Source organism: Erinaceus europaeus, unplaced genomic scaffold (genome assembly GCF_950295315.1).
Source record: "Erinaceus europaeus unplaced genomic scaffold, mEriEur2.1 scaffold_302, whole genome shotgun sequence".
Classification (NCBI taxonomy): domain Eukaryota; kingdom Metazoa; phylum Chordata; class Mammalia; order Eulipotyphla; family Erinaceidae; genus Erinaceus; species Erinaceus europaeus.
In genome coordinates, this window is record NW_026647734.1 from 120,001 (window position 1) to 146,724 (window position 26,724).

Consider the following 26,724-nt stretch of genomic DNA (forward strand, 5'->3'; position numbering starts at 1 on the left):
CCAGGACTGGATGAAGGAGAAAGGAAACTTTATTTGTGCAGGCCGAGAGCCCAAAGCATTCTGGGAGCTCCCGGCCGGGACGAAGGTTCACGGCCCGTATCCGCCTGTGCGGCTGGGCGGAAGCCAGCGTCGGGCTCACAGAAGTTAGGTTCCGACCCAGTTTCCTTCCCCTCCTCTCAGCAAAGAGGAAGGGGAGCAAGTTTACAAAAGCTAAAACTTGGTTTTTTCCTTAACTCACCCCACATGCTCAGCCTCAGCTACTAAACACACGGCAAGGCCCCTTTGCTTCACACAGTCTGTCTCCAGCCAGGAGGGAGCCCGGGGCCGCCGTCCCAGCAGCTGCACCCAGGGCAGCCCGTCAGGCTCCGCCGAGGACACTCTGGGGCACGTGGCGGGTGGCTCCCTGCCCCGTCCTGCCCGAAGGCCCCACCCCAGCTCAGGGAGGCTGAGGACACCAACACAGGCCCTGCGCCCTGCATCCTGCGGGCATGATTCGGGGGTCCAGCACACCCAGGGAAGCTTGGCACAGCCTGGAGGAGCTGGACTCAGCACAGCAGATGCTGCCACACAGGTGGGGTTGGTTCCCCGGGGTGGATCTTTAGCCGGGCACCCAGGGGGAAGAAAAGAAAGGAAGGGAAGGGAAGGGAAGGGAAAGGAAGGGAAGGGGCTCTCGGACAGCAGCCAGTCCCCCCCCGGAAAGCGCCAGGGTCTGGGGGGCCTCGGACACTGGGGGGACCTGGAGGGGCAGGGCTGTGACTTTGTGACAAGCCTGAATGGCACCGCACTCACACCCAGTGCCCTCTTCCCCCTCCCCCCATCTCTCCCCCTCTGGCATCCACTGTCCCCGCACCTCCCACCCCACAGGAGGTGCTTTGAAGAGCTGTGCCCAGGGTGGGCCAGGCCCTGGCCCTGGCCCTGGGGGAGGGGGCATGTGAGAAGAAGAAAAAAGAAAAGAGAGCCGAGAAAGAGCTGTCATTCTGCTTGTGGTATAAGATTACGGCCAAATTATCTGAGCCAGGGGACACTGGCAGTCTCGCTCACTTGTAAGTAAGCTGTTGACAGCTTGAGCCAAAACGGTCAGACCAGCACTCACCTTACAGACATGCGCCAGTGTGGGGTGGGGGGCGTGTGGACGGGGGTGTGTGCACAGGGTCGTGTGGACAGAAGGTGTGTGCACGGGGCGTGTGGACGGGTATGTGTGTGTGTGTGTGTGCACAGAGCATGTGTGGACGGGGGTATGTGCACAGGGGCGTGTGGACGGAAGGTGTGTGCACGGGGCGTGTGGACGGGTATGTGTGTGTGTGTGTGCACGGGTGTGTGTGCAAAGAGCATGTGTGGACGGGGGCGTTTGCACAGGGGCGTGTGGACGGAAGGTGTGTGCACGGGGCGTGTGGACAGGTGTGTGTGTGCACAGAGCATGTGTGGACGGGGGCGTGTGCATGGGTGTGTGTGCACAGAGCATGTATGGACAGGGCGTGTGTACAGGGGCGTGTGCACAGAGCATGTGTGGATGGGGTGTGTGCACAGGGGCATGTGCACGGGTGTGTATGTGTGCACAGAGCGGAGAAGGTGTCTAACGGAGAAGGTGACACGCAGGAGTAAGGCCCTGGGGCTCAGCCACCTGGAGTCTCACGCACTCACGTCTCTGGTGACGATTCGCTAAAGGAGGACAGACAGGAGGCAGCTGGGCCTCAAACGCCGGCACCTTCCTGCACTGCTGGCCACGAGCAGTTGGGGTTCTTGCGAGGCTCTGAGACGCCTCTCTGCTCCTTTGCTTTCTTTCTCCTGCCGCACGCCCAGGTTGCTGGGTGTTCCCTTATTGCAGATATGACACAGACCCTTAGAAATCTGATCAGCTGGGGGTCGGTGGTAGCGCAGCGGGTTAAGCGAAGGTGACACAAAGCACAAGGACCAGCATAAGGATCCCGGTTCGAGCCCCCAGCTCCCCACCTGCAGGGGAGTCGCTTCACAGGCGGTGAAGCAGGTCTGCAGGTGTCTGTCTTTCTCTCCCCGTCTTCCCCTCCTCTCTCCATTTCTCTCTGTCCTATCCAACAACGACAGCAATAACAACAACAAGGGCAACAAAGCAGGAAAAAGTGTCCTCCAGGAGCAGTGGATTCGTAGTGCAGGCACTGAGCCCCAGCAATAACCCTGGAGGCAAAAAAATAAAGAAATCTGATCAGCTGGTATGGCACCCTGAACTTTCAAACAAGTATTGCCAAGTGTGCTCCGAACAGCAAGCCTTTTATTTTATTTTATTATTTGTGGTTCACAGTTTAGTCTAGTCTTAAACACACAGGCACAGCCTCTCATCTATGCGTGCTTGGTGTCTAGAGCCCAGTGTCCCTTCACCCTGTCCCTGCGTCCTTCCCCAGAGTCCTTTGCTTCAGTGTAACACAGCCAGATTGCTACTGTTTGACCTGACACTACCACGCTGTGGAATTCGAACAACGTCCCGGATTTCCAGGTGGACACCAAGTAGGCAGCCTGGACACCGGGTAGGCAGCCTGGACACCGAGTGGACACTGAGTAGACAGCTAGGACACTGGGTGGACACTGGGTAGACAGCCTGGACACCGGGTGGACACCGGGTAGACAGCCTGGTCACCATCTGGACGCAGATAGACAGCCTGGTAACCGGGTGGACGCCGGGTAGACAGCCTGGTCACCGGGTGAACGCCGGGTAGACAGCCTGGACACCGGGTGGACGCCGGGTAGACAGCCTGGACACCGGGTAGACAGTCTGGACACCGGGTGGACGCAGGGTAGACAGCCTGGACACCAGGTAGACAGCCTGGACACCGGGTGGACGCCGGGTAGACAGCCTGGTCACCATCTGGACGACGGTTAGACAGCCTGGTCACCAGGTGGACGCCGGGTAGACAGCCTGGACACCGGGTGGACGCCGGGTAGACAGCCTGGACACTGGGTGGACGCCGGGTAGACAGCCTGGACACTGGGTAGACAGCCTGGACACCGGGTGGACACCGGGTAGACAGCCTGGTCACCATCTGGACGCAGATAGACAGCCTGGTAACCGGGTGGACGCCGGGTAGACAGCCTGGACACCGGGTGGACGCCGGGTAGACAGCCTGGACACCGGGTGGACGCCGGGTAGCCAGCCTGGACACCGGGTGGACGCCGGGTAGACAGCCTGGACACCGGGTGGACGCCGGGTAGACAGCCTGGACACCGGGTGGACGCCGGGTAGACAGCCTGGACCCCGGGTGGACGCCGGGTAGACAGCCTGGACACCGGGTGGACGCCGGGTAGACAGCCTGGACACCGGGTGGACGCCGGGTAGACAGCCTGGACACCAGGTGGACGCCGGGTAGACAGCCTGGACACCGGGTGGACGCCGGGTAGACAGCCTGGACACCGGGTGGACGCCGGGTAGACAGCCTGGACACCGGGTGGACGCCGGGTAGACAGCCGGGTCACCGGGTGGACGCCGGGTAGACAGCCTGGACACCGGGTGGACGCCGGGTAGACAGCCTGGACACCGGGTGGACGCCGGGTAGACAGCCTGGACACCGGGTGGACGCCGGGTAGACAGCCTGGACACCGGGTGGACGCCGGGCAGACAGCCTGGACACCGGGTGGACGCCGGGCAGACAGCCTGGACACCGGGTGGACGCCGGGCAGACAGCCTGGACACCGGGTGGACGCCGGGCAGACAGCCTGGACACCGGGTGGACGCCGGGCAGACAGCCTGGACACCGGGTGGACGCCGGGTAGACAGCCTGGACACCGGGTGGACGCCGGGTAGACAGCCGGGTCACCGGGTAGACGCCGGGTAGACAGCCGGGTCACCGGGTGGACGCCGGGTAGACAGCCGGGTCACCGGGTGGACGCCGGGTAGACAGCCGGGTCACCGGGTGGACGCCGGGTAGACAGCCGGGTCACCGGGTGGACGCCGGGTAGACAGCCGGGTCACCGGGTGGACGCCGGGTAGACAGCCGGGTCACCGGGTGGACGCCGGGTAGACAGCCTGGACACCGGGTGGACGCCGGGTAGACAGCCTGGACACCGGGTGGACGCCGGGTAGACAGCCTTTTCACCGGGTGGACGCCGGGTAGACAGCCTTTTCACCGGGTGGACGCCGGGTAGACAGCCTGGACCCCGGGTGGACGCCGGGTAGACAGCCTGGACACCGGGTGGACGCCGGGTAGACAGCCTGGACACCGGGTGGACGCCGGGTAGACAGCCTGGACACCGGGTGGACGCCGGGTAGACAGCCTGGACACCGGGTGGACGCCGGGTAGACAGCCTGGTCACCGGGTGGACGCCGGGTAGACAGCCAGCCTGGTCACCGGGTGGACGCCGGGTAGACAGCCTGGACACCGGGTGGACGCCGGGTAGACAGCCTGGACACCGGGTGGACGCCGGGTAGACAGCCTGGACACCGGGTGGACGCCGGGTAGACAGCCTGGACACCGGGTGGACGCCGGGTAGACAGCCTGGACACCGGGTGGACGCCGGGTAGACAGCCTGGACACCGGGTGGACGCCGGGTAGACAGCCTGGACACCGGGTGGACGCCGGGTAGACAGCCTGGACACCGGGTGGACGCCGGGTAGACAGCCTGGACACCGGGTGGACGCCGGGTAGACAGCCTGGACACCGGGTGGTCGCCGGGTAGACAGCCGGGACACCGGGTGGTCGCCGGGTAGACAGCCTGGACACCGGGTGGTCGCCGGGTAGACAGCCTGGACACCGGGTGGTCGCCGGGTAGACAGCCTGGACACCGGGTGGTCGCCGGGTAGACAGCCGGGACACCGGGTGGTCGCCGGGTAGACAGCCGGGACACCGGGTGGACGCCGGGTAGACAGCCTGGACACCGGGTGGACGCCGGGTAGACAGCCTGGACACCGGGTGGTCGCCGGGTAGACAGCCGGGACACCGGGTGGACGCCAGGTAGACAGCCTGGACACCGGGTGGTCGCCGGGTAGACAGCCGGGACACCGGGTGGACGCCGGGTAGACAGCCGGGTCACCGGGTGGACGCCGGGTAGACAGCCGGGTCACCGGGTGGACGCCGGGTAGACAGCCGGGTCACCGGTTGGACGCCGGGTAGACAGCCTGGACACCGACCGGGTGGACGCCGGGTAGACAGCCTGGACACCGGGTGGACGCCGGGTAGACAGCCTGGACACCGGGTGGACGCCGGGTAGACAGCCGGGTCACCGGGTGGACGCCGGGTAGACAGCCGGGTCACCGGGTGCACGCCGGGTAGACAGCCGGGTCACCGGGTGGACGCCGGGTAGACAGCCGGGTCACCGGGTGCACGCCGGGTAGACAGCCGGGTCACCGGGTGCACGCCGGGTAGACACCCGGGTCACCGGGTGCACGCCGGGTAGACAGCCTGGACACCGGGTGGACGCCGGGTAGACAGCCTGGACACAGGGTGGACGCCGGGTAGACAGCCTGGACACCGGGTGGACGCCGGGTAGACAGCCTGGACACCGGGTGGACGCCGGGTAGACAGCCTGGACACCGGGTGGACGCCGGGTAGACAGCCTGGACACCGGGTGGACGCCGGGTAGACAGCCTGGACACCGGGTGGACGCCGGGTAGACAGCCGGGTCACCGGGTGGACGCCGGGTAGACAGCCGGGTCACCGGGTGGACGCCGGGTAGACAGCCGGGTCACCGGGTGGACGCCGGGTAGACAGCCGGGTCACCGGGTGGACGCCGGGTAGACACCCGGGTCACCGGGTGGACGCCGGGTAGACAGCCTGGACACCGGGTGGACGCCGGGTAGACAGCCTGGACACCGGGTGGACGCCGGGTAGACAGCCTTTTCACCGGGTGGACGCCGGGTAGACAGCCTGGACACCGGGTGGACGCCGGGTAGACAGCCTGGACCCCGGGTGGACGCCGGGTAGACAGCCTGGACACCGGGTGGACGCCGGGTAGACAGCCTGGACACCGGGTGGACGCCGGGTAGACAGCCTGGACACCGGGTGGACGCCGGGTAGACAGCCTGGACACCGGGTGGACGCCGGGTAGACAGCCTGGACACCGGGTGGACGCCGGGTAGACAGCCTGGACACCGGGTGGACGCCGGGTAGACAGCCGGGTCACCGGGTGGACGCCGGGTAGACAGCCGGGTCACCGGGTGGACGCCGGGTAGACACCCGGGTCACCGGGTGGACGCCGGGTAGACACCCGGGTCACCGGGTGGACGCCGGGTAGACAGCCTGGACACCGGGTGGACGCCGGGTAGACAGCCTGGACACCGGGTGGACGCCGGGTAGACAGCCTGGACCCCGGGTGGACGCCGGGTAGACAGCCTGGACACCGGGTGGACGCCGGGTAGACAGCCTGGACACCGGGTGGACGCCGGGTAGACAGCCTGGACACCGGGTGGACGCCGGGTAGACAGCCTGGACACCGGGTGGACGCCGGGTAGACAGCCTGGACACCGGGTGGACGCCGGGTAGACAGCCTGGACACCGGGTGGACGCCGGGTAGACAGCCTGGACACCGGGTGGACGCCGGGTAGACAGCCTGGACACCGGGTGGACGCCGGGTAGACAGCCTGGACACCGGGTGGACGCCGGGTAGACAGCCTGGACACCGGGTGGACGCCGGGTAGACAGCCTGGACACCGGGTGGACGCCGGGTAGACAGCCGGGTCACCGGGTGGACGCCGGGTAGACAGCCGGGTCACCGGGTGGACGCCGGGTAGACAGCCGGGTCACCGGGTGGACGCCGGGTAGACACCCGGGTCACCGGGTGGACGCCGGGTAGACAGCCTGGACACCGGGTGGACGCCGGGTAGACAGCCGGGTCACCGGGTGGACGCCGGGTAGACAGCCGGGTCACCGGGTGGACGCCGGGTAGACAGCCTGGACCCCGGGTGGACGCCGGGTAGACAGCCTGGACCCCGGGTGGACGCCGGGTAGACAGCCTGGACACCGGGTGGACGCCGGGTAGACAGCCTGGTCACTGGGTGGACGCCGGGTAGACAGCCTGGTCACCGGGTGGACGCCGGGTAGACAGCCTGGACACCAGGTGGACGCCGGGTTGACAGCCTGGATCCCGGGTGGACGCCGGGTAGACAGCCTGATCACCATCTGGACGCCGGGTTGACAGCCTGGTCACCATCTGGACGCCGGGTAGACAGCCTGGTCACCGGGTGGACGCCGGGTAGACAGCCTGGTCACCGGGTGGACGCCGGGTAGACAGCCAGCCTGGTCACCGGGTGGACGCCGGGTAGACAGACAGCCTGGTCACCGGGTGGACGCCTGGTAGTCAGCCTGGTCACCGGGTGGACGCCTGGTAGTCAGCCTGGTCACCGGGTGGACGCCGGGTAGACAGCCTGGACACCGCGTGGACTCCGGGTAGACAGACATCCTGGTCACCGGGTGGACGCCGGGTAGACAGACAGCCTGGTCACCGGGTGGACGCCTGGTAGTCAGCCTGGTCACCGCGTGGACTCCGGGTAGACAGACATCCTGGTCACCGGGTGGACGCCGGGTAGACAGACAGCCTGGTCACCGGGTGGACGCCTGGTAGTCAGCCTGGTCACCGGGTGGACGCCGGGTAGACAGCCGGGTCACAGGGTGGACGCCGGGTAGATAGCCTGGTCACCGTTGGACGCGGGTCACAGCACGGCAGGCGGCCTGACTCAGTCCCGCGCAAGGTGGGGACAGCGCACCTCCCGGGCCCGGTGCCGTCCGCGCGTGGCCGCCCCGTGCGGCCCTCGGTGCCCAGTCGGATCGCGCGGCCCCGCAGCCAGGTCCCGCCCCCTCCTCCCCGGCGCGCGGCCCCGCCCGGAAACCCGCCGCCATGGGAACGGACGCTCCCGTCTCCCCGGCAACGACCAGCCAATAGCAGGGCGGCTGGCCGTCACGTGGCCCCGGCCCTGCCCCTCGCGAGCATCATGGCGGCGCCCGCGCCCGTCGAGCCGCTCGATCCCTGTGCACCCTCCGCCATGGGCGCCCGTGTGCCCAGCCGCGCGCCACGGGGCCCCGACGGGACCCCTGCAGGCGCCGTCTCCAGAGGAGACAAGGACGACGTCAGCTCCGGAGACTCGGGCAGCGACTCGGGATCGTTCTACTCGAGTGACGACGAGTAAGGGTGGCGAGGAGGGTCAATTCTCTGCGCCTCGCCGCTGCGCGCAGCGGGGCCTCGGCGGGTGGGGCCTTGGAGGGCGTGGTCCTGGTGGGCGGGGTCTCTGTGGGCGGGGCCCTGGAGGGCGGGATCTCGGCGGGCGGGGCCTTGGAGGGCCGGGTCTCGGTGGGCGGGGCCTCGGCGGGCGGGGCCTTGGAGGGCCGGGTCTCGGTGGGCGGGGCCTCCGCGGGCGGGGATCTCGGCGGGCGGGGTCTCGGTGGGCGGGGCCGCCTGTCTGCCACGTGTCCCCTGGGACCCCAAGGGGCGTCTGCACTGGGCCGGGCCTCTGTTGGGCTTGCTTTTCTGCCCAGGCTTTGTTTCTGTAGCCTCCTTAGTATACACCATGAAATGTTTGCAGAAGGCCTGCTGGACATTCAGATGTACCTATAGGATTTTGTAATGAACAGACACGTTCGTTCAGGTCGCCGATATTTAATCTTTACTCGTTCAGGTCGCTGATATTTAAATGTCAGGTGTTTACGTTCACTGTCAAGTTTAAAATGGCATTTTAGCTGTGACAGAGAGCGCATCCTAGGCAAACTTGGGGCTTCAGGTCCGGCCCTTTGACCTCGTATGCCACAGCGGCGTTCGGGCGTCTTCCTGCCCCTCCATCAGCAGACGGTAAATCGAACGGGCCGGGACACTTCCCCGCAGAGGGCCTGCTGCAGAGGCTGCAGGGTGCAGGGTGCGCCCCAGTCTGCCCTCAGCTCTCAGGCGGGGCCTCTCACGCGAAGTGACGGCGGCATCAGCATCAGCATCAGCTGTTCACAGTGCAGACAGACCATCGCATTCGTTTGCTGAGCCCGCTATGCAGACACTGGGCTGCACCCGGTTAGGAAAGTCAGGCGGTGGGACAACTGGCCGCTTTGCCGGGTGCTCGGCCCAGGTGGGGCGGCCCCACTGCTCTGCAGGAAGCTTTGGTGCGGCGGGCTCCCTCTCCCTTCCTCCATCTCTCTCCCTCGCTCTTTGACTTTTTGTATCAGAAGTTACGTGTTTGCGTATCTGTTGCTTCTCCTTCCTTAGCGCTCAGAGAGTATTCTGATCGTTTTCATATATGTGTTTTCATACGTAATTATTATCCTCACATCTTTACGAGGCACCAGGCCTCATATCCACAAGACTGAGCAGCCTCCCTGGACACACTGTCTCATTCCCCGTCCTTAGAGAGACAGAGAGAAGCCGACACCCCCTTCCCTCTGCTGCCCTCGCTGCTGCGGTGGGGTGGGGTCTGGCCGAGCGAGGAGCAGCAGTTAGGGACAGACAGGCGCCCACCCACCCCGCACCCTCTACCCTCTCCCCCCCAGCGCCCTGGAGCCCGAGTGGCTGGGCAGTGTTGAGCAGAGCGGGGAGCTCTTCTACCTGGAGCTGAGCGAGGAGGAGGGGCAGGAAGGAGCGGCGGGCAGCCAGGCCCCCAGCCACGTCCGCTTCAGCGAGCAGGAGGCCGTGGTCCTGGCGGAGGAGAGCGGGGGTGACGGCCCCCCGGGCCAGCCCGCGCTCCGGAGCTTCTCCCGCATGCTGAGGGCCCGGGGCCTGCTCCCCAAGAAGAAGGCCGGCCCCGCCCGAGGCCCCATGTCCATCCTCAAGCACCGCCCGCAGCCACGCTACAAGGACGTGACCCTGCTCGTGAACCCCCGCAGGCTGGCGGCCGCCGGGGCCGGGACCCCGCTCCGGCTCCTGGAGGTGCTGCTGGGCATCGTGCATCAGGCCGGGGGGAGCTGCAGGCCCCGCGCCGGGCCGGCCACCGGAGCCGCGCTGACCGTGCATGGGCTGCAGCCCGGGGGCCCCGCCCTCAAGAGCGGCCGGGTGGCCATTGGTGAGTGGGGGCCGCCAGGGATGCCCGGACCCGGGACGGGTGGGGTGAGGGGGAGGCCTGCCAGGCACAGGCTGGAGAGCCTGCCTGCGGTGGACCCCAAGACCCTGGGCAGAGCTGGGGGGCCTGTCCGGGCTGGGCCTTGTGTGGCCCCAAGTGTTTGGATCAGGTCCCCTGTGCAGAGACACATGCGGCCCCGTTTGGCCCGGGCACGGCTGCTGACCAGCTGAGAAAAGCCGTCTGGGCCCCGTGGCTGTCGACTGCGGCCGCGTCTGCGCTCTGCCAGACATTCCCGGCCAGCAGGCAGTGGCGCCAGATGCCCACGGTTGTCGCCGTCCCCAGGCTGCCCCGGTGCGGTGGGAGGCCGAGGGTGGGCTGTGTGAGCCGCAGCCCCAGGGAAGCTTGGTCCCGAGGCTCGGAGCGCCGGGTGGGGTCCTCGGAGGGGCTCTGGGAACTCGGCAGGAAGGCCTCTCCCCTTCCCCCATGGCTGCCGGGAGACGCTCAGCCGGGAGCACACCCCTGCTGTGCCTCAGGCCCTGGGTTCGAGCCCTGTCCGTGCCGAGATCACGTTTAGCTCGGGCGGTGCCCCGCCTCCCGCCTTGCCTGGCCCTGGTGTCCCGGCTCCAGGTCTCGCCGTGGTCACGCCCGTCCTCCCGTGGCCTCCTCCAGGGGACATCCTTGTTGCAGTGAATGGCGTGGGCGTCACCCTGGGGAACATCGAGCGGGTCCTGTCCTGCATCCCGGGGCCCACGCAGGTGCGTCTCTGTCCTCACGCCTCATCTGTTCCTGCTTGTGGTCTGTCTGTCTGTCCTCTGTCCTCACTCCTTGAGTCTGTTCCTGCTTGTGGTCTGTCTGTCTGTCCTCACGCCTCGTCTGTTCCTGCTTGTGGTCTGTCTGTCTGTCCTCACGCCTTGTCTGTTCCTGCTTGTGGTCTGTCTGTCTGTCCTCACTCCTCGTCTGTTCCTGTTTGTGGTCTGTCTGTCTGTCCTCTGTCCTCACGCCTTGAGTCTCTTCCTGCTTATGGCCTGTCTGTCTGTCCTCTGTCTTCACACCTTGAGTCTGTTCCTGCTTGTGGTCTGTCTGTCTGTCCTCACGCCTCGTCTGTTCCTGCTTGTGGTCTGTCTGTCTGTCCTCACGCCTCATCTGTTCCTGCTTGTGGTCTGTCTGTCTGTCCTCTGTCCTCACACCTTGAGTCTGTTCCTGCTTGTGGTCTGTCTGTCTGTCCTCTGTCCTCACGCCTCGAGTCTGTTCCTGCTTGTGGCCTGTCTGTCTGTCCTCACGCCTTGTCTGTTCCTGCTTGTGGCCTGTCTGTCTGTCCTCTGTCCTCACGCCTCGTCTGTTCCTGCTTGTGGTCTGTCTATCTGTCCTCACGCCTCGTCTGTTCCTGCTTGTGGTCTGTCTGTCTGTCCTCTGTCCTCACGCCTTGAGTCTGTTCCTGCTTGTGGCCTGTCTGTCCTCTGTCCTCACACCTCATCTGTTCCTGCTTGTGGCCTGTCTGTCTGTCCTCTGTCCTCACTCCTCGAGTCTGTTCCTGCTTGTGGCCTGTCTGTCTGTCCTCACGCCTTGTCTGTTCCTGCTGGTGGCCTGTCTGTCTGTCCTCTGTCCTCACGCCTCATCTGTTCCTGCTTGTGGTCTGTCTGTCCTCTGTCCTCACGCCTCATCTGTTCCTGCTTGTGGCCTGTCTGTCCTCTGTCCTCACGCCTCAAGTCTGTTCCTGCTTGTGGCATGTCTGTCTGTCCTCACGCCTCATCTGTTCCTGCTTGTGGCCTGTCTGTCCTCTGTCCTCACACTTTGCGTCTGTTCCTGTTTGTGGTCTGTCTGTCTGTCCTCTGTCCTCACGCCTTGTCTGTTCCTACTTGTGGCCTGTCTGTCTGTCCTCTGTCCTCACACTTCACGTCTGTTCCTGTTTGTGGCCTGTCAGCGTCCGCTAGTCACCTGCACTGTCTCCCTAGAGAGGCTGGGCCGCACCCTGGTGGTGGCCATGGTGAAGGGGACGTGGTGACCACCTGAGGTGGCCGTGGGGGAGGGGACGCGGTGACCACCTGAGGTGGCTGTGGGCCGGGGTCACAGTGACCACCTGAGGTGGCCGTGGGGGAGGGGACGCGGTGACCACCTGAGGTGGCCATGGAGGAGGGAACATGGTGACCACCTGAGGTGGCCATGGAGGAGGGGATGCGGTGACCACCTGAGGTGGCCCAGTCCCGGGGACGCCGCTGCCCTGCCCGCTGAGAGGGTGCGGCCCTCATCCTGCAGGTGAAGCTGACCTTTGAGAACGCCCGCGCCGTGAAGGAGGCCGAGGCCCCCCAGGAGAAGGCAGGGCGGCCGCCCGTGGAGCCAGCGCAGCTGCTGTGGGGGGAGGCCGGGGGCCTGCAGCGGGACGTCCCCGGCGCGCCGCACGTGGTGCTGTTCCTGAGCCTGCGGCTCCGCTCAGACGCGGCCAAGGAGGAGGTGGGTCTCCCCGACGGGGAAGCCGCATGGGTGGTTCTGGGGTGGCCTGGGGACGGGTGGTCTTGAGGGGACAGAAGCCTGAGGTGGCCCCTGCGGGTCCCGGCTGCGCCCCAGGTGCCCCCAGCCAGAGCCGCGGCTGCCTGGGCAAAGCGAGTAGTGCTGGACTTCCCGGCCGTGCCAGCTGTGCCAGGCCAGGGTGACAGCCCCCACGGGGGCCAAGGAGGCCGGAGTGTTCTCACAGCCCTCTCATGCCGTCCCCGCTGGTGGGGCGCCCGCAGCTCCCTCTCTGCCCTCAGACCCTCCTGGCCTCCGCTGCTCCACACACCAGACAGTCCCTGCCCCAACAGAGCTGGGGGTGAGCCCCCTCCCCTCCCTGGGCAGACAGACAGCTGGGGGTGAGCAGGCCTGTTGTGGTGGTCCCCCCACGGTCACTGCCAAGCCCTGTGCGCCATGGTGCAGTGGCAACAGCACGCAGAGACCTGAGCGAGGTCTGGTGGTCCCCGGAGAGGGCACCCCGTAGCCTGCCGTGCGAGGTGTAGAGTGTGGCTGGCTGACATCCACAGACCTTCCCTAGATGAGCAGAAGCTACTCTGACCTCGGGCCTGCATCAGAAACATCTCTTTTCCCTGCTTCTGACTTGCCTTGTGAGAGGGCGAGCGTGTTGCCCTCATGTCCCTTCTCACCTGGAAAGTCACTTAGCTGTGTCAGGTCTCTGTCTCCCAGGAACCCGTTCTTGCAGGTAGAAAACCACTGAGCACTATTGAATGCTCTTACAGTCCGAGCCTTTGCACTGTGATCTGAACCCTCCCCCCTCCCTCCCTTCCTTCCTCTCTCTTACCAGAGCGCTGTTCTGTTCTGGTTTATGATGGTGCGGGGGATTGAACCTGGGACTTTAGGGCCTCAGGCTCGAGAGTCTCTTTGCAGAGCCATTCTGCTCTCTACCCCCGCCCTGTACTCACTCCCCTTTCAAGTCTGTGTCCATGTTGGTTCGTGGTACCTGTCGTGCTGGACTCGAGGTGGTGGGGTGGAGGTCAGAGCACAGGGCGCCCGGCGTGAGTCCCGGTCTAGTGGCCTGTGGCGGATCCCGTCTGCCCAGCGTGGTTCCCGGCGGTCTTTCAAATGCTGGGTGACGCGTTCAGGCCCCGGGCACCGTCCCAAGTTGGGATAAACCCTCCACAGGAGCTACAGGCCCATGAGCCTGAGCCTCCGCCCCAGAGCAGCAGGGCCGGGAGCCAGGCTGACAGTGTCCCCTGGCCGCAGGAAGTCCTGTACCAGTACCCCACGTCTGAGGCGGCGCAGAAGCTGAGGAGCGTGCGCGGCGTCTTCCTCACCCTCTGCGACATGCTAGAGAGCGTCACGGGCTCCCCCGTCACCAGGTAACAGGCCGGGAATGTGCTCTCCTTGGTCCGGGCTGCAGGCACGGCCGTCAGTCAGTCTGCACAGGTGTCTGTCTGTCTGCCTGCCTGCGCTGGGGCCCGGAGCCAGTGTGCTGCGTCAGTCTCCCTCTCCCTCTCCCTCTCCCTCTCTCCTCTCCCCCTCTCCCTCTCCCTGTCTCTCCTCCCCATCTTGTGTTGATCTCTGGGACAGTGGTTCGCACCCAGACCCCTCAGCACAGTCCCTCTTGGTCCTCAGACGGGAGCCACACCTCATCTGCCCGAGAGCCTCGTGCTTTCTGAAAGGCGATGTCTCTAGTCTTCACTACATGACAGTGCTGCTCCGGGGGATATCTCCTCAGCAGCTGTGTTTCAATCCGCACACAGGCCGGGGAGACAGCACGGGGCTCTGCAAAAGACTCCCTGCCTGAGGCACTGAAGGTCCCAGGTTCCATACCCAGCACCACCATCGGCCAGAGCCGAGCAGGGCTCTGGTAGGATGAATGAATGAACGAATGAACGAATGGATGAATGAATGAATGATGGGAATAAGGTCTGCACACACTTGAGCCAGGGAGCCCGCTTAGCCGCAGAGCCTGTGCCCTGATGTGCGAGGCCCTGGGCTGGATCCCTGGCACCACGTGACACGTGACACCAAGGAAGAGAAAAAGAAACAGGACATTCAGCACAGCGGGCGGGCCGGTGCCCTGGTGTCTGTCTGCCAGTGGAAAGAAAATTAAGACCCCCACTTGCGGCCAGGAGGTGGGGTTCAGGCTCGGGTCCTGAGCCGGACCCCAGCTCCACACACGCAGAGACAAGACACACCGGGCCTCTGGCGCACTGTCCTGGGGGCCGGGACCTCGGCCTCTTCCTGTGCCGTCCCTCCAGCAAGCCTCGTCCCAGAGAGGCCGGTTAGAGCCACACCCTGGGACAGAGGCTCCCACCTTTGGGAGTCACTTGTTAGGAGGGCTTCAGTATCAGCGACAAGACCCGCGGTTCTGGGGCTTCCCATTGTCTTTCCCCAGAGCCCTGCCCAGCTCTAGTCGCTGCAGTCAGGGGGATCAAACCTGAGGCCTCAGAGCCCCATGCTGTGTCCCGGGCACATCCCGGAGCTGTCTGTCAGCCATCCCTCGCCAGTCACGCCACTGACCCTCTGCCCCCAGCTCCTCCCTGCTCTGTGACGGGACCCCAGTGCACGTGGCGTACCGGAAGGAGCGCGACAAGCTGCTGGTGCTCGGCCTGCCTGCCTCCGAGTAAGGCTTCGGGCTTGGGGGGAGGCTGGGCAGCAGAACCCGTGTGCTGACAGAGCCCCATGGGACATCTCGGGAGGCCACGTGCAGGGCCAGGGGGACCCCAACCCCCAGAGCTCAGACCTGCGGACCCCCCACACCACCACAAGCCTGACCTGGGGACACCCCCCACACACACACACACCACAAGCCTGACCTGGAACCACACACACACACCCCACAAGCCTGACCTGGGACCCCCTCCACACACAGACACACACACACACACCCCAAGCCTGACCTGGGGACAGGAATGTGAGCTCTGGGGTCCCAGCAGTTAATCCAGGAGGCAGCCCTGTGCTGCCTGAGACAGGTCTACCTGGGACAGTCAGTGACCAGCAAGGAGGGCCCCACAGGGGTGGGGCTGCGGGAGTCCTGAGGCGGCGGCCTCGGGGACCTGAGCTGGAGCACGGCGAGCACAGGGGACAGGGAGGCGGTGCCAGCACGGGTGCCCACACCCCTCCCTCGGGACCCCGCACAGGCAGGGGGCAGGGGGCAGGGGGCATCCCAGCCTCAGTTCACCCACCGCCACAGAGGGAACCAGGACCTTCAGTGCTTCCTCCCCTCTGCAGGCCGTGTCCTGTCCCGGGGGCCGGGGTGACTGGGCGAGTGTGTCTGCCCGGCCCTCCGCACCCATCTTACCCTGTCCTCAGAACCACCCCGCTGCGCTCATGGAGACTGGAGCTTGGGGCGTTTGCCTCCCAGTCTGGGGAGCAGCGTCCTGGGGCCCTGGGTCCTTGAGACACAGGCGGACACTGTGCCGTCTGCAGGGTGCCCCTCCCGCAGCTGCGAGGCCTGACGGAGCGCGTGGTGCAGACGCTGACGTTCATGTACGGCTCCCTGGAGAGGTGAGCCCGGCCCTGCACCCTGCCCCGGTGGCCCCCGGCCCAGGTCAGTCTGCGGGCTGCTTGGGTCTGCGGCTCGATTCCCCTGCAGGCTTTGGCTTCAGGCCCTGGCTCCTCCCATGGTGCTTTTGGAGAGCACGTCCCACTCCAGATAAGGGTCGAGAGCACAGTGCCCCCCCCCCCCCGTTTCTCGTCCAGGCTCTTGTTTCTCTCACACCTGTGCCCCGGGGTCAGATGGGGGCACTGCGACACCTGTGCTCAGGCTTGGTGGCTGGGCATCTGTAGGCAGTCCTTGAAAGAGGGCAGGCCAGGCAGAAGGCAGAAGGCAGAGGGCAGGTCCAGCACAGGACAGGCCGGGCAGAGGGCAGAGGGTGGCCCGTGCACGGGAGCAGCTCCGTCCTCCCCAGCTGACCAGCCCCCTGGCCCCCACAGTGCCTTTGGCCAGCAGGAGCACGTGCCCCACCTGGACCACCTCTTCTGCCTGCTGTTCCAGAGGACGCTGAGGCCGGTGGGGTTGCCCCCCGGGGCCAGGACCCCTGCACAACAGTACGAGGCGGCCAGCGCCAGCCTGCTGGATTCGCTGCCTGCCGTGCGCTGGCTCTCTCTCCCGCGAGAAGTCAAGGTAAGGGCAGGCGCACAGACCACCAGCGGCTCTGCTCCTCACTCTGTCTCTGTCTCTCTCTCCCCAGCAAGGTCCCAACAGGCAGCCCCCACGGCTCCCTCCCTCTTTGGGCTCACGTCCTTGGTCTCCAGATGCAAGGGAGTTACTGTCACTGCAGGAGACAGCGTCGCTGATGGTGCCTCGACTCTACCTGAGGCTCTGAGGTTTCAGGTTCAAGCCCAGGTCCCACCAGAAGCTAGAGCTCTCTCTGTGCCTCTTCTACAAGTAGATACCATCTTCCCTTGACAGTCAGCACTTTCAGTACGGCCTGTTCTGTCTGTAGACTCCACTGCCTTTTCGTTCAGGATCTTAGAGGCAGTTTTAGTTTTTAATTTCACTCTTTATATGACTTACTTATTCGAATTGAGACAGAGGAAGGGATATAAAGAGAGAGACACAGAGACCCTGGAGTCCTGTCCCCCCCCTCGTGAAGCTTCCCTCCTGCAGGTGGGGGCCGGGAGCTTGAACCTGCGTACTTGTGCGCTGTGATGTGTGCGCTCAACAGGTGCACCACCACCCGGCCCATGTAGGTGTCTTTCATGCCGTAGGAACCCTAATCAAAATGTGTATGTGGGTAACATAGGCCTGATCCATTCTGACTGGAGTGATTTCTAACTTGGATGAAAACTTAACTTGCTCTGAGTTCAGTTCACGGTGACTTTTCTGATGTTTAAGAAGCTTCTCTTCTGGGAGTCGGGCGGTAGCGCAGTGGGTTAAGCGCACGTGGCGCAAAGCACAAGGACCGGCAAAGGGTCCCGGTTCGAGCCCCCAGCTCCCCACCTGCAGGGGAGTCGCTTCACAGGTGGTGAAGCAGGTCTGCAGGTGTCTGTCTTTCTCTCCCCCTCTCTGTCTTCCCCTCCTCTCTCCATTTTCTCTCTGTCCTATCCAACAACGATGAAATCAATAACAATAAAACAACAAGGGCAACAAAAGGGAATAATTTTTTTTTATAAAAAAAAAAAAGAAGCTTCTCTTCTGCCGGGCCTTGTTTTAATCATCTTCCTGAGGGCAGTCGAAGCATTGCGGGAAAAGACGCGTGTTCTTCCCAGGAACGTGAAGCAGCAGTTGTGCTGGCCTTGTCTGTTAGCCCAGAGTTCAGAAGAAGGAAAGAGAAACTCCACAGTTTCTAAGATCAGAATCACAACGGAGTGGTCTCTCTCCCTCTCTCTCTCTGCAGCTTTTCACAAGAGAAGCTATAGCTTGCACTTTTTTTTTTTCTGGTTGTTGTTACCAGAGCACTGCTCAGCTCTGGCTTATGGTGGTGTGGAGGATTGAACCTGGGACTTTGGAGCCTCGGTCATGAGAGTCCATCTGTATGGCCATTACGCTATCTCCCCTCTGCCCGGTGAACTCTTTGTTGGACGCTGAGACCGTCTCCACAGAGGAGCAGTGCTCCAAGTGAGTGTTGAGGGACGCTGCCAAGGCTGCGCTGATGTCCCCAAGGCCTGCCACCTCAGGAGCCTCTGGGACTCCGCTGCAGAGTTCCTGGGCTGCCGCAGGCAGAGGCAGAGAAACAGATGCCTTCTTGTCAAAAGCCTGGAGTGCTAGAAGCTTCCGCCACCAGTGGCCTTCACTGTCCAGGCCGGCCTCACAGGTGAAAGCGCTGGCTAAATCAAGTCTGGCTTGTGTGTGGGTGCAGTTTTGAATGCTCCAGAGAGACAGATACACCAGAGCGAGGCCGACCTTTGAGACCAAAGTCAGATTCTCAGTAAGAGGTGTCCTCGGAACTCCGCAGGGTGGGGACCGGAGACAGGCACGGGGGACCTCTGCCTTGGTCTCCCCATCCGGGAATGAAAGTCCTCCCACGCCACACACAGACAGAGGGCAGACTGCTGGCGCTCCCGGGAATCCGAGTGACAGAACACTCAGAGGAGGCTGGCTTCTCCAGGGCTGGTCTTCCCATTAGGAAACAGGTCGGCATTTTTCCCAACTTAACTGGCAGGAAGCCACTGCTCACTGCTGAGTGGTTTTACACAGCATGGGGGGGGGGTCCCTTTTTTCCAGAGCATTGCTCAGCTCTGGCTTTTTTTTTTTTTTAAAGAATTTTATTTATTTATGAGAAAGATAGGAGAAGAGATAGAAAGAACCAGACATCACTCTGGGTGGGACATGTGCTGCCAGGGACTGAACTCAGAACCTCATGCTTGAGAGTCCGATGCTTTATCCACTGCGCCACCTCCCGGACCACAGCTCTGGCTTATGATGGTGCTAGGACTTCAGAGCCTCAGCAGGAGAGTCTCTGTGCAACCATTACGCCGTCTACCTCTGGCCCCCTTTCTTCTTCCATTTTGGGATAAGCAAGGTTTCATTGAAAAAACGCCTGTGTAGGGGGCCGGGCGGTGGCGCAGCGGGTTAAGCGCATGTGGTGCCAAGTGCAAGGGCCAGCGTAAGGATCCCGGTTCGAGCCCCCGGCTCCCCACCTTCAGGGGAGTCACTTCACAGGAGGTGAAGCAGGTCTGCAGGTGTCTGTCTTTCTCTCCCCCTCTCTGTCTTCCCCTCCTCTCTCCATGTCTCTCTGTCCTGTCCAACAACGACGTCAATGGCAACAACAGTAACAACAAGGGCAACCAAAGGGGGAAAAATGGCGTCCAGGAGAAGCAGCTTCATAGTGCAGGCACCAAGCCCCAGCAACAACCCTGGAGGCAAAGTAAATAAGTAAAAGAAAAATGCCTGTGTGCTAAGTCAGTGAATTCTTTGCCCTTGTAAAGTTTTAAAAAGATGATCTGTTTTGAGACACTTTTTTTTTTCCTCCAGGGTTATTGCTGGGCTCGGTGCCTGCACCATGAATCCACCGCTCCTGGAGGCCATTTTTTCCCCCTTTCATTGCCCTTGTTGCCGTAGCCTCGTTGTGGTTATTATTATTACCATTGTTGACGTTGTTCGTTGTTGGATAGGACAGAGAGAGATGGAGAGAGGAAGGGAAGACGGGGAGAGAAAGACAGACACCTGCAGACCTGCTTCACCACCTGTGAAACAACCTCCCTGCAGGTGGGGAGCTGGGGGCTTGAACCGGGATCCTTACGCCAGTCCCTGCACTTTGCACCACGTGCGCTTAACCCGCTGCGCCACCGCCCGACCCCCTGAGACACTTTTTAAAGAGCACAGAGCAGGAAGATACTCGATTCTCAAAAGAGTCATTAAGCTCTGGCCTGGCTGTGAACGCCCAGCAGCTGTCAGGAGTGAAGTGCGCTGTCACTTGTTGTTTTGACAGACGGAACTGGACGCAGCACTGAGCGACCTGGAGTCCGCCGACTCTGCAGAGCTGGTAAGCGCAGTGCGAGCCTGCGGGAGGGCTCAGTGCTGGTCTCTCGCTGTGTGGTGGGTCCGAGTGCGCGTGAAGTCGCTGACGTTACAGGGCACTGGGCCTCAATTTCCACACCAACAGAGTCCGTTTAGCGTGCCTGAAGATCTTACTCTGCCACCCCAAAGTAGTGTCAGTGACAGTGGCCACCTCAGGCCTGAGAGGAGAAGCTTGTTGTTACTGGAGCTTCACTGCAACAGGACAGCTTGTTCAGACATAAAGGAAGAGGCGGAGACAGAGAGTTAGCACTGCAGCACAGAAGCTGCTCCCGGTGAGGTGGGGACCGGCTGGAGCCCGGGTCATGCCCTCCGGTCACTCAGGCGCACTACCCAAGTGAGCTATTTTGCCAGTTCAGAGGAGAAGCATTTTTGTCTCGAGACTTTTACTTCCATGGCTGAAGCACAAGTCTGGCATTGTTCTCTCAGATGTTCCAATCACCATCATCTTAGACCAATCACAGACAAAGCTGCTCTCGGTCAGAAGTAAGCGTCTTGCCCTCCCGGGGACGGTGCAGGTCCAGTGCTGGGTGCCAGGCAGGGTCCTGAGGTGGCCCAGGTGCCACGTGCTGGAGCCGTGCACTGGTCCTCTTTCCTGCCTCTCCTAAAATAGATTTCTTCGACCCTGATACTTGTAAGGCTTGGTAATAAAGCAGATGGTTCTTTTCATTTAATTTGACGAGAGATACAGAGAGAAAGATACGGAGGCCAGAGCCCTGCTGAGCTGAGCGCTGGCTGCTGGTAGTGCTGGGATTGAACATGGGACCTCGGAGCCTCAGGCAGGAAAGTCCTTTGCAGAGCCCCTGTGCTGTCTCCCAGCCTGAAGAGTGTAATTTCAGTTTTCGCCACTGTAGCTCAGTGAGACTTGTCACGTCCAGACATGACACACGTGACACGAAAGCTGTGGTGTGCACCTCCTGTGTCACGCCACGTCACCGTGAGCCCCGTGTCCCCTCTGCAGTCTGAGGACGTCTGCGACGCACGGCGGCTCTACTCCATCCTGGGATCGTCTCTGTTTTACAAGGTAGATCCCGGCTTGCAATCGTTGCCACGGGCCAAAAGTCCATTCTTTCAAATGTCTACTGATGTGTCTTTTCCCCTCAATGCTGTGCCGTAAGATGTTGAGATCCGAAAACAAGGCCCGAGAGCCCTGCCCCGCCCGCAGAGGGGAGCTTCTGTCCCTCTGTCTCCCTCCTCTCTCTGCCGTTCTTGCTGTTCTATCAGATGAAAGTGGGGGGGGGTGGCCACCAGGAGCGCTGGGCATGCCATGCAGACCCCTAGCCCCAGCAGCAGCCCCAGTGGCGACTTAAAAATAATTCTACCAGGCACCTTTTTTTTTTTTATCTGTGATGAATAGTGGGTGGCAAGATTATAAGACAGGGCCTAGTTCCCAACCGCATCTCGCCTACCACCAGAGCCCTGCGCTCCACCTCCCAGGACCCAGAGTCCTCACAAGGCTCAGACACAGTTTGCTGGCTTCTGGGTTTGCTTACTTTTCAGGCCCCAGTGAGTCTGCTCTCTGGACTCCACGAGGGCAGCCTCCCTCCCGGCAGCTGGCTGTCTTCTCTTTACTGATCTCGCTGACATCACCACCTCCAGTCCCTCCATTTGCCCCGAGGACACGTCATCTTGTCCGTTGCAGTATCTATCTATTTGTCTGTCTGTCTATCTATCTATCTCTCTATTCTTTAAGTCAGTCTCCTGACGGGCATCTAAGCCGCTTCCACTCTGTCTGCTGTGACTAGCGCAGCTGTGAACACAGGGCTGCGTGTGTCCCTTCCAGTGTTGAACGCCCACGGGATAAATGCCCAGGAGTGGGATTGCCGGGTCTAAGTAATTCCGTTTTTACTGAGGACTGCCTACACAGTCTCCACAGAGGCTGCCCCATCTGCATCCCCCCAGCAGCCTCTCCGACACCTGTCCTCTCCTGTGTGCTGACGGCAGCCCTTCTCGCAGGGGTGAGGTGGGATCTCAGTGTGGTTTAATTTGCATTTCTCTAACGATGAGTGAGTGGAGCGTTGCTCTGTGTATCTGTGGGTCCCGGCTCCCAGGGCCTCCTGCTCTGCAGCCATCTGCCCAGGGATGACCTCCTGGACATCGCCGGGTACTGCCACCACCAAGGCCTGCTGACTCTGGCCGCCAGCCCGAGGGTCGGCCAGCTGGTCGTCTGGAGGGAGGTGTTTCCCCGCTGCCACCTGCAGCCGTCCGGAGACCCCGACGCCTTCCAGGAGCCGGGGGGCAGGTACTTCCTGCTGGCTGTTGGCCTGGTGAGTGGCCTTGGCTTCACCCCGGGGAAGTTCCTTCTTGTTTGCGGCTCACTGTCTGATTCAGGCCTCAGGCCGTGTTGCAGACAAAGGTGCTGTGTCTGCAGGCCGGGGGACGCAGCCCAGCCGAGCACGGGATGTGTGTCGGCCCAGGCTCAGGCCCCAGCACGTGCCAGAGCAGAGCTCTGACGCCTCTCACTCTTGTATGAAGATAGAGGGGCTGTATAGGTAGATGTGGGTATCGCACACATGACCACGCACCAGGACCCGGGTTCAAGGCCCCGCTCCCCACCTGCAAAGAGGACACTTTACGAGTGGTGAAGCAGGTGTGCAGGTGTGTTTCTTCCTCTGCAATCCCTGTGCCCTCTCGAGTTCTCTCTGTTACTATCAAGTAAAATAGGAAATTTAAAAAAATAAACGGCCCCTGGGAGCAGTGGATCTGTCGCTCAGAGGCCAAGCCCCACCCTGATGGTAATCAAAAAAGAAAAAGGAAAAACCTCTACATGCCCCCTGTGCCCCACGCCCTTGTTCTCCTGCGTCTCCTCAGTCCTCGAGAGAAAGGCTGCCACTCAGGGCCTTTCAGCCCATCCTCAGTGGCCTCACCCTGTGCTCTGGGGGTTGGGAGGGAGAGTAGAGCCCAGAGCAGGGCCGAGTGAAGACGAGCCCCTCCTGAGAGTCGCCAAGAGACCCCACATGCTGCAGTTCTGACGGGACAAGGAGCTGCAATGTCCATCCGTCTGTCTGTCTGTGTGTTTGTTTCTTAAGCCAACCTGTGGTTTTTAGAAAAATGCTTATTTATTTTATTTTAAGACAGAGGAGAGAGAGAGGACACTGCCCCGTCTGGCGTAAGGAGCTCTGGTGCCTGGAGCCAGGGCCTGGAGCCCGCGAGTCTCGTGCAGCTGGGCGGTGTGGGCCGGGTGCAGCTGCGGCCTGACGTTGGCTCCGTGTCCCCCGCCCAGAAGCAGTACCTGCTGTGCGCGCTGCTGGAGGCGGGCGGCTGCTCGGCAGTGGCCGTGGGGCACCCAGGGCCCGACTGCGTGTACGTGGACCGCGTGCGGAGCGCCCTGCAGACGCTGCTGACCATGGATGCCCGAATCTGCCTGCAGCTGGACGCCGGCCCCGGCCTGGCCTGCGCCGACTGGCTCCTGGCAAGGGCACAGGATGGGCCCGAGGGCCCGGCCAGCTCGCCCCTGCTGAGCCGACTACAGGGCAACCCCCGAGGGCCCAGCGCCACCCCGCCCCCCTACAGACACACCTTCGGGCACTCTCAGGACGGGGAAGGGGGTGGCCCGAGTGCCCAGGACCCCCAGGACACCCCACACAAGCGGAGAGAGCTGGGAGGCGGCGGGGCCGCCCTGAAGGTGTGTGCCCCTCCAGACCCCCCATGCTGCAGCCACCACACCAGGGAGCTAGCTCCACTGGCAGACCCCAGCTGGCCACAGGCTGTCCCCGCTGCCTGACCCTGCTGGCTGAGGGTGTCCAGTCAGGGATCCAGTCGGCATCTGCTCACAGGGAGGGAGGGGCAGCAAGGATGGCCCCTGACGCCCCCTCATTCACACCCGGCCGGGCAGTTCACGAGCAGGGGCTCCCCACTGCGGGCAGAAGACCGGGCACAGGACACTCAGGCCTGGGGCTCTCAGGTCCCGGCTTCAGTCCACAGCGAGGGCCAGGCGTGGCCAGCTCTCGGGGTGTCCGGGGCGGGCCTGGAGGAGCGCACGGCCGGGAGGCAGATGGGCAGGTGGCCCGGGACAGGTGACGGGCAGCCAGAGGGGCAGTGGACGTGGAGGGCGAGCAAGGTGCCTCTGCCCTGGCCCCCAGCTCAGCCCGGCCGTCCGCTCTCCTCAGGTCTCCGTGAGGAAGCCCGCTCTCCCAAACCCGTTTCGCGTGGGGACCTTGAGGAAAGAGCCCTCGGAGAAGGACCCGGACGCGGGCAGCAGGGTGAGGTAGGCAGGCAAGGCTGAGCCCCAGGACGCTGTGTGTGCGGCCGGGAGCCTGCTGGGTCCTGGCGTCGGCCTCGGTCACCGCCTTCCTCAGGCTGAGACCGGGTGTCGGGCTCCACTTCTGGCGGGGGCAGCCTCCCTCCCCCCCCCCCCCCCCCCCCCGCACACCAGGCCGCCGTCCGCTGAGCTGCCTTCACTTCCGCGCTCTGTCCTTTTATTCCCGTGGGCCCGGTGGCTGCCCGGCTCTGGCCGCAGTCAGCAGAGCAGCTGCGGGGCCCATCTGTGCCGTGGAGGGTGCTTCACTCGGCCCACGGCGGCACCTGCCAAGTGCAGGATGAGGACCGAGGGGCCCAGGCTCCTCTCCCCGCCACCAGCTGGCTGTGCTGGTCCAGGACCCCGGTGCTGCAGGCGCGGTGTGGCCGGGTGGCCGGGCTGGGGGCTCCGTCCTGCGTGTGGCTCCAGGCCGGCCCCAGTCCCTGCAGGGCTGCGTCCCTTCTGCCACCAGCAGTGGGATGGCCCGTGAGTGGCCTTGAGCACAGGGATGGGCGGCACCGGCGAGGAACCGCGGTTCCCTCTCCTGGCGCAGCGCCCTGGGCCCCAGCCTCGTTCTCCGAGGACACTGATGGCCGAGAGCCCCCACACCCGGGTGACAGGCCTCCTCCTCCTACGGGGCCTCACGCTGGTGACCCTCTCTCCTTCCTCTGTCTCTCCCCGTCTCTCCCCCTTCCTGGTTCCCCCCTCCTCTCTCTCCCTCGCCCTGTCCTCCTCACCTTCCTCCTCCCCACGAAGGCTGACCTCGGGAGCCGAGAACACACTTCTCCACTACGTGGCCTGGGACAGCGGGCCAGGCGTCCTCGTCACGCCCACCGCCGAGGAGGTGGCACGGCTGGGCGGCTCCCTGCACCCCCAGCTGGTCCAGAGCTTCCACCGCTGCTGCCTGTCCGTCCGCACCCACTTCCAGCAGGTGGGCCGGGGCGGGTGCAGGCCGTGCCCGTTGGCAGCCAGCTGCGTCTCGTGGGACAAGAGGACGGGCTGGTGATGCCAGAGACCCTGAGGTCCTGGGTTCCATCCCCAGCACCGCCAAGTGCCAGCACTGAGCCAGGCTGAGTGGGCTGGGGGTCGCTCCGCCATAAATACGGGCTGAGCCCTGAGGCAGGACAGAGGGCGGGGGCCGGGCGGACCAGGTGAGGGGTCCCAGGGCTCGGCTCCTGAGTAGAGGTGAGGGCCCCGACCCTGAGCGCCGTCTCCTTGCAGAGAACGCCGTCTGCGGGTGGCACTCAGTGGCCGGCGTCCTCCCTCCTCCCCGTGAGGGAGTTCGGGGTGCTGATGGAGTGCTCCCCAGAGCCCGGGGCGGGTCCCAGGAGAGCGGCGCCCGCGATGACATGCTGGACGGTGGGGTGAGTGTCCTCGCGGGCTCCTCGCGTCCCCCCGGGCGGGCGGCGGTCCCGGGTGGTGAGCGGCTGGACTCGGGCCTCTGCCACGCAGGAGACGCTTCCTCTGCCCCCGGCTGCAAGAGCTCTACCTTTGCTTTCACGACTCCGTGGCCGAGGTCGCCGCGGAGGCCGCCTTCAAGCTGTTCTGCGGGCTGAGCCCATAGCCCTGCGGGCGTCCGGGCGGAGGGGACCCGCTCGCCTCGTCCCCCTGCACTGGCCCGACACCACGCGGTGTTTTCTGTACCGTCGGCGTCAAAAGTCTTCCTGCAGAAAGAGCCGTGGCTCGTGCTTCCTCGGCACCGGGGGCTGGGGCTGGGGCTGGGGCTGGGGCTGGGGCTGGGGGGTCCTGGCGGGGAGCAGGGCGGAACGGGGCCCCGGCCTCTCGCAGACAGACGCCCAGCCCTGCCGTGGCTGCACCCGAGCCCGCCCGGGGGCTCTTCCTCCCGCTGCGGTGCCGGCTTCACGTGCAGCCCGGGCTCTGGGGAAGGACCTTTGCCAGGCTTGTGGGTGCCCCCCGGGCAGGGCAAGGGGGCGCCATCCAGCCACCTGCCCTGGACCCCAACCCCTGACCCGGCCAGGTCACAGCAGCCATGGAGACCCACCTCGCTCTGTGGTGCCTAGGACCCCTCCCGAATGCCCCCAGACCCCCGGCCCCAGATGCCCCCAGAACCCCTGGCTACAGACACCCCAAGACCCCCGGCCCAGACGCCCCCAGACCCCCGTTCACAGACGCCCCCAGACCCCTGGTCACAGACGCCCCCAGACCCCCGGCCCAGACGCCCCCAGACCCCCGGCCCAGACGCCCCCAGACCCCCGGTCCAGACGCCCCCAGACCCCCGGTCACAGACGCCCCCAGACCCCCACACACTCCCCCAGACCCCCGGCCCAGACGCCCCCAGACCCCCGGCCCCAGACGCCCCCAGACCCCCGGTCACAGACGCCCCCAGACCCCCGGTCACAGACGCCCCCAGACCCCCGGTCACAGACGCCCCCAGACCCCCGGTCACAGACGCCCCCAGACCCCCGGCCCAGACGCCCCCAGACCCCCGGTCACAGACGCCCCCAGACCCCCACACACTCCCCCAGACCCCCGGCCCAGACGCCCCCAGACCCCCGGTCACAGACGCCCCCAGACCCCCGGTCACAGACGCCCCCAGACCCCCGGTCACAGACGCCCCCAGACCCCCGGCCCAGACGCCCCCAGACCCCCGGTCACAGACGCCCCCAGACCCCCACACACTCCCCC

At 64.1% G+C, this 26,724-nt stretch overlaps 1 protein-coding gene across 1 annotated transcript; it reads left to right on the plus strand.

Annotated features, from left to right (window-relative positions):
* Positions 1-7,888: 7,888 nt before the first annotated feature.
* On the plus strand, positions 7,889-25,740 carry INTU (inturned planar cell polarity protein). Its single transcript, XM_060184309.1, has 18 exons — positions 7,889-8,079; positions 8,130-8,289; positions 8,701-8,910; positions 9,379-9,931; positions 10,598-10,683; positions 12,182-12,376; positions 13,637-13,752; positions 14,913-15,002; positions 15,809-15,886; positions 16,316-16,505; positions 19,756-19,809; positions 20,803-20,865; positions 21,893-22,108; positions 23,065-23,466; positions 23,951-24,048; positions 24,835-25,009; positions 25,300-25,442; positions 25,531-25,740. The coding sequence occupies exons 1-18, from the start codon at positions 7,889-7,891 to the stop codon at positions 25,640-25,642; spliced, it is 3,132 nt and encodes a 1,043-aa protein (XP_060040292.1). The 3' UTR covers positions 25,643-25,740.
* The last annotated feature ends 984 nt before the right edge of the window (positions 25,741-26,724 follow it).

Excerpts from the sequence above, each read along its gene's own strand:
- INTU (XM_060184309.1), top strand. The coding sequence starts at position 7,889 with ATGGCGGCGCCCGCGCCCGTCGAGCCGCTCGATCCCTGTGCACCCTCC. Across the intron at positions 12,377-13,636 it reads CAGACGCGGCCAAGGAGGAG|GAAGTCCTGTACCAGTACCC; the intron begins GTGGGTCTCCCC and ends CCCTGGCCGCAG. Across the intron at positions 25,443-25,530 it reads ATGACATGCTGGACGGTGGG|GAGACGCTTCCTCTGCCCCC; the intron begins GTGAGTGTCCTC and ends TCTGCCACGCAG.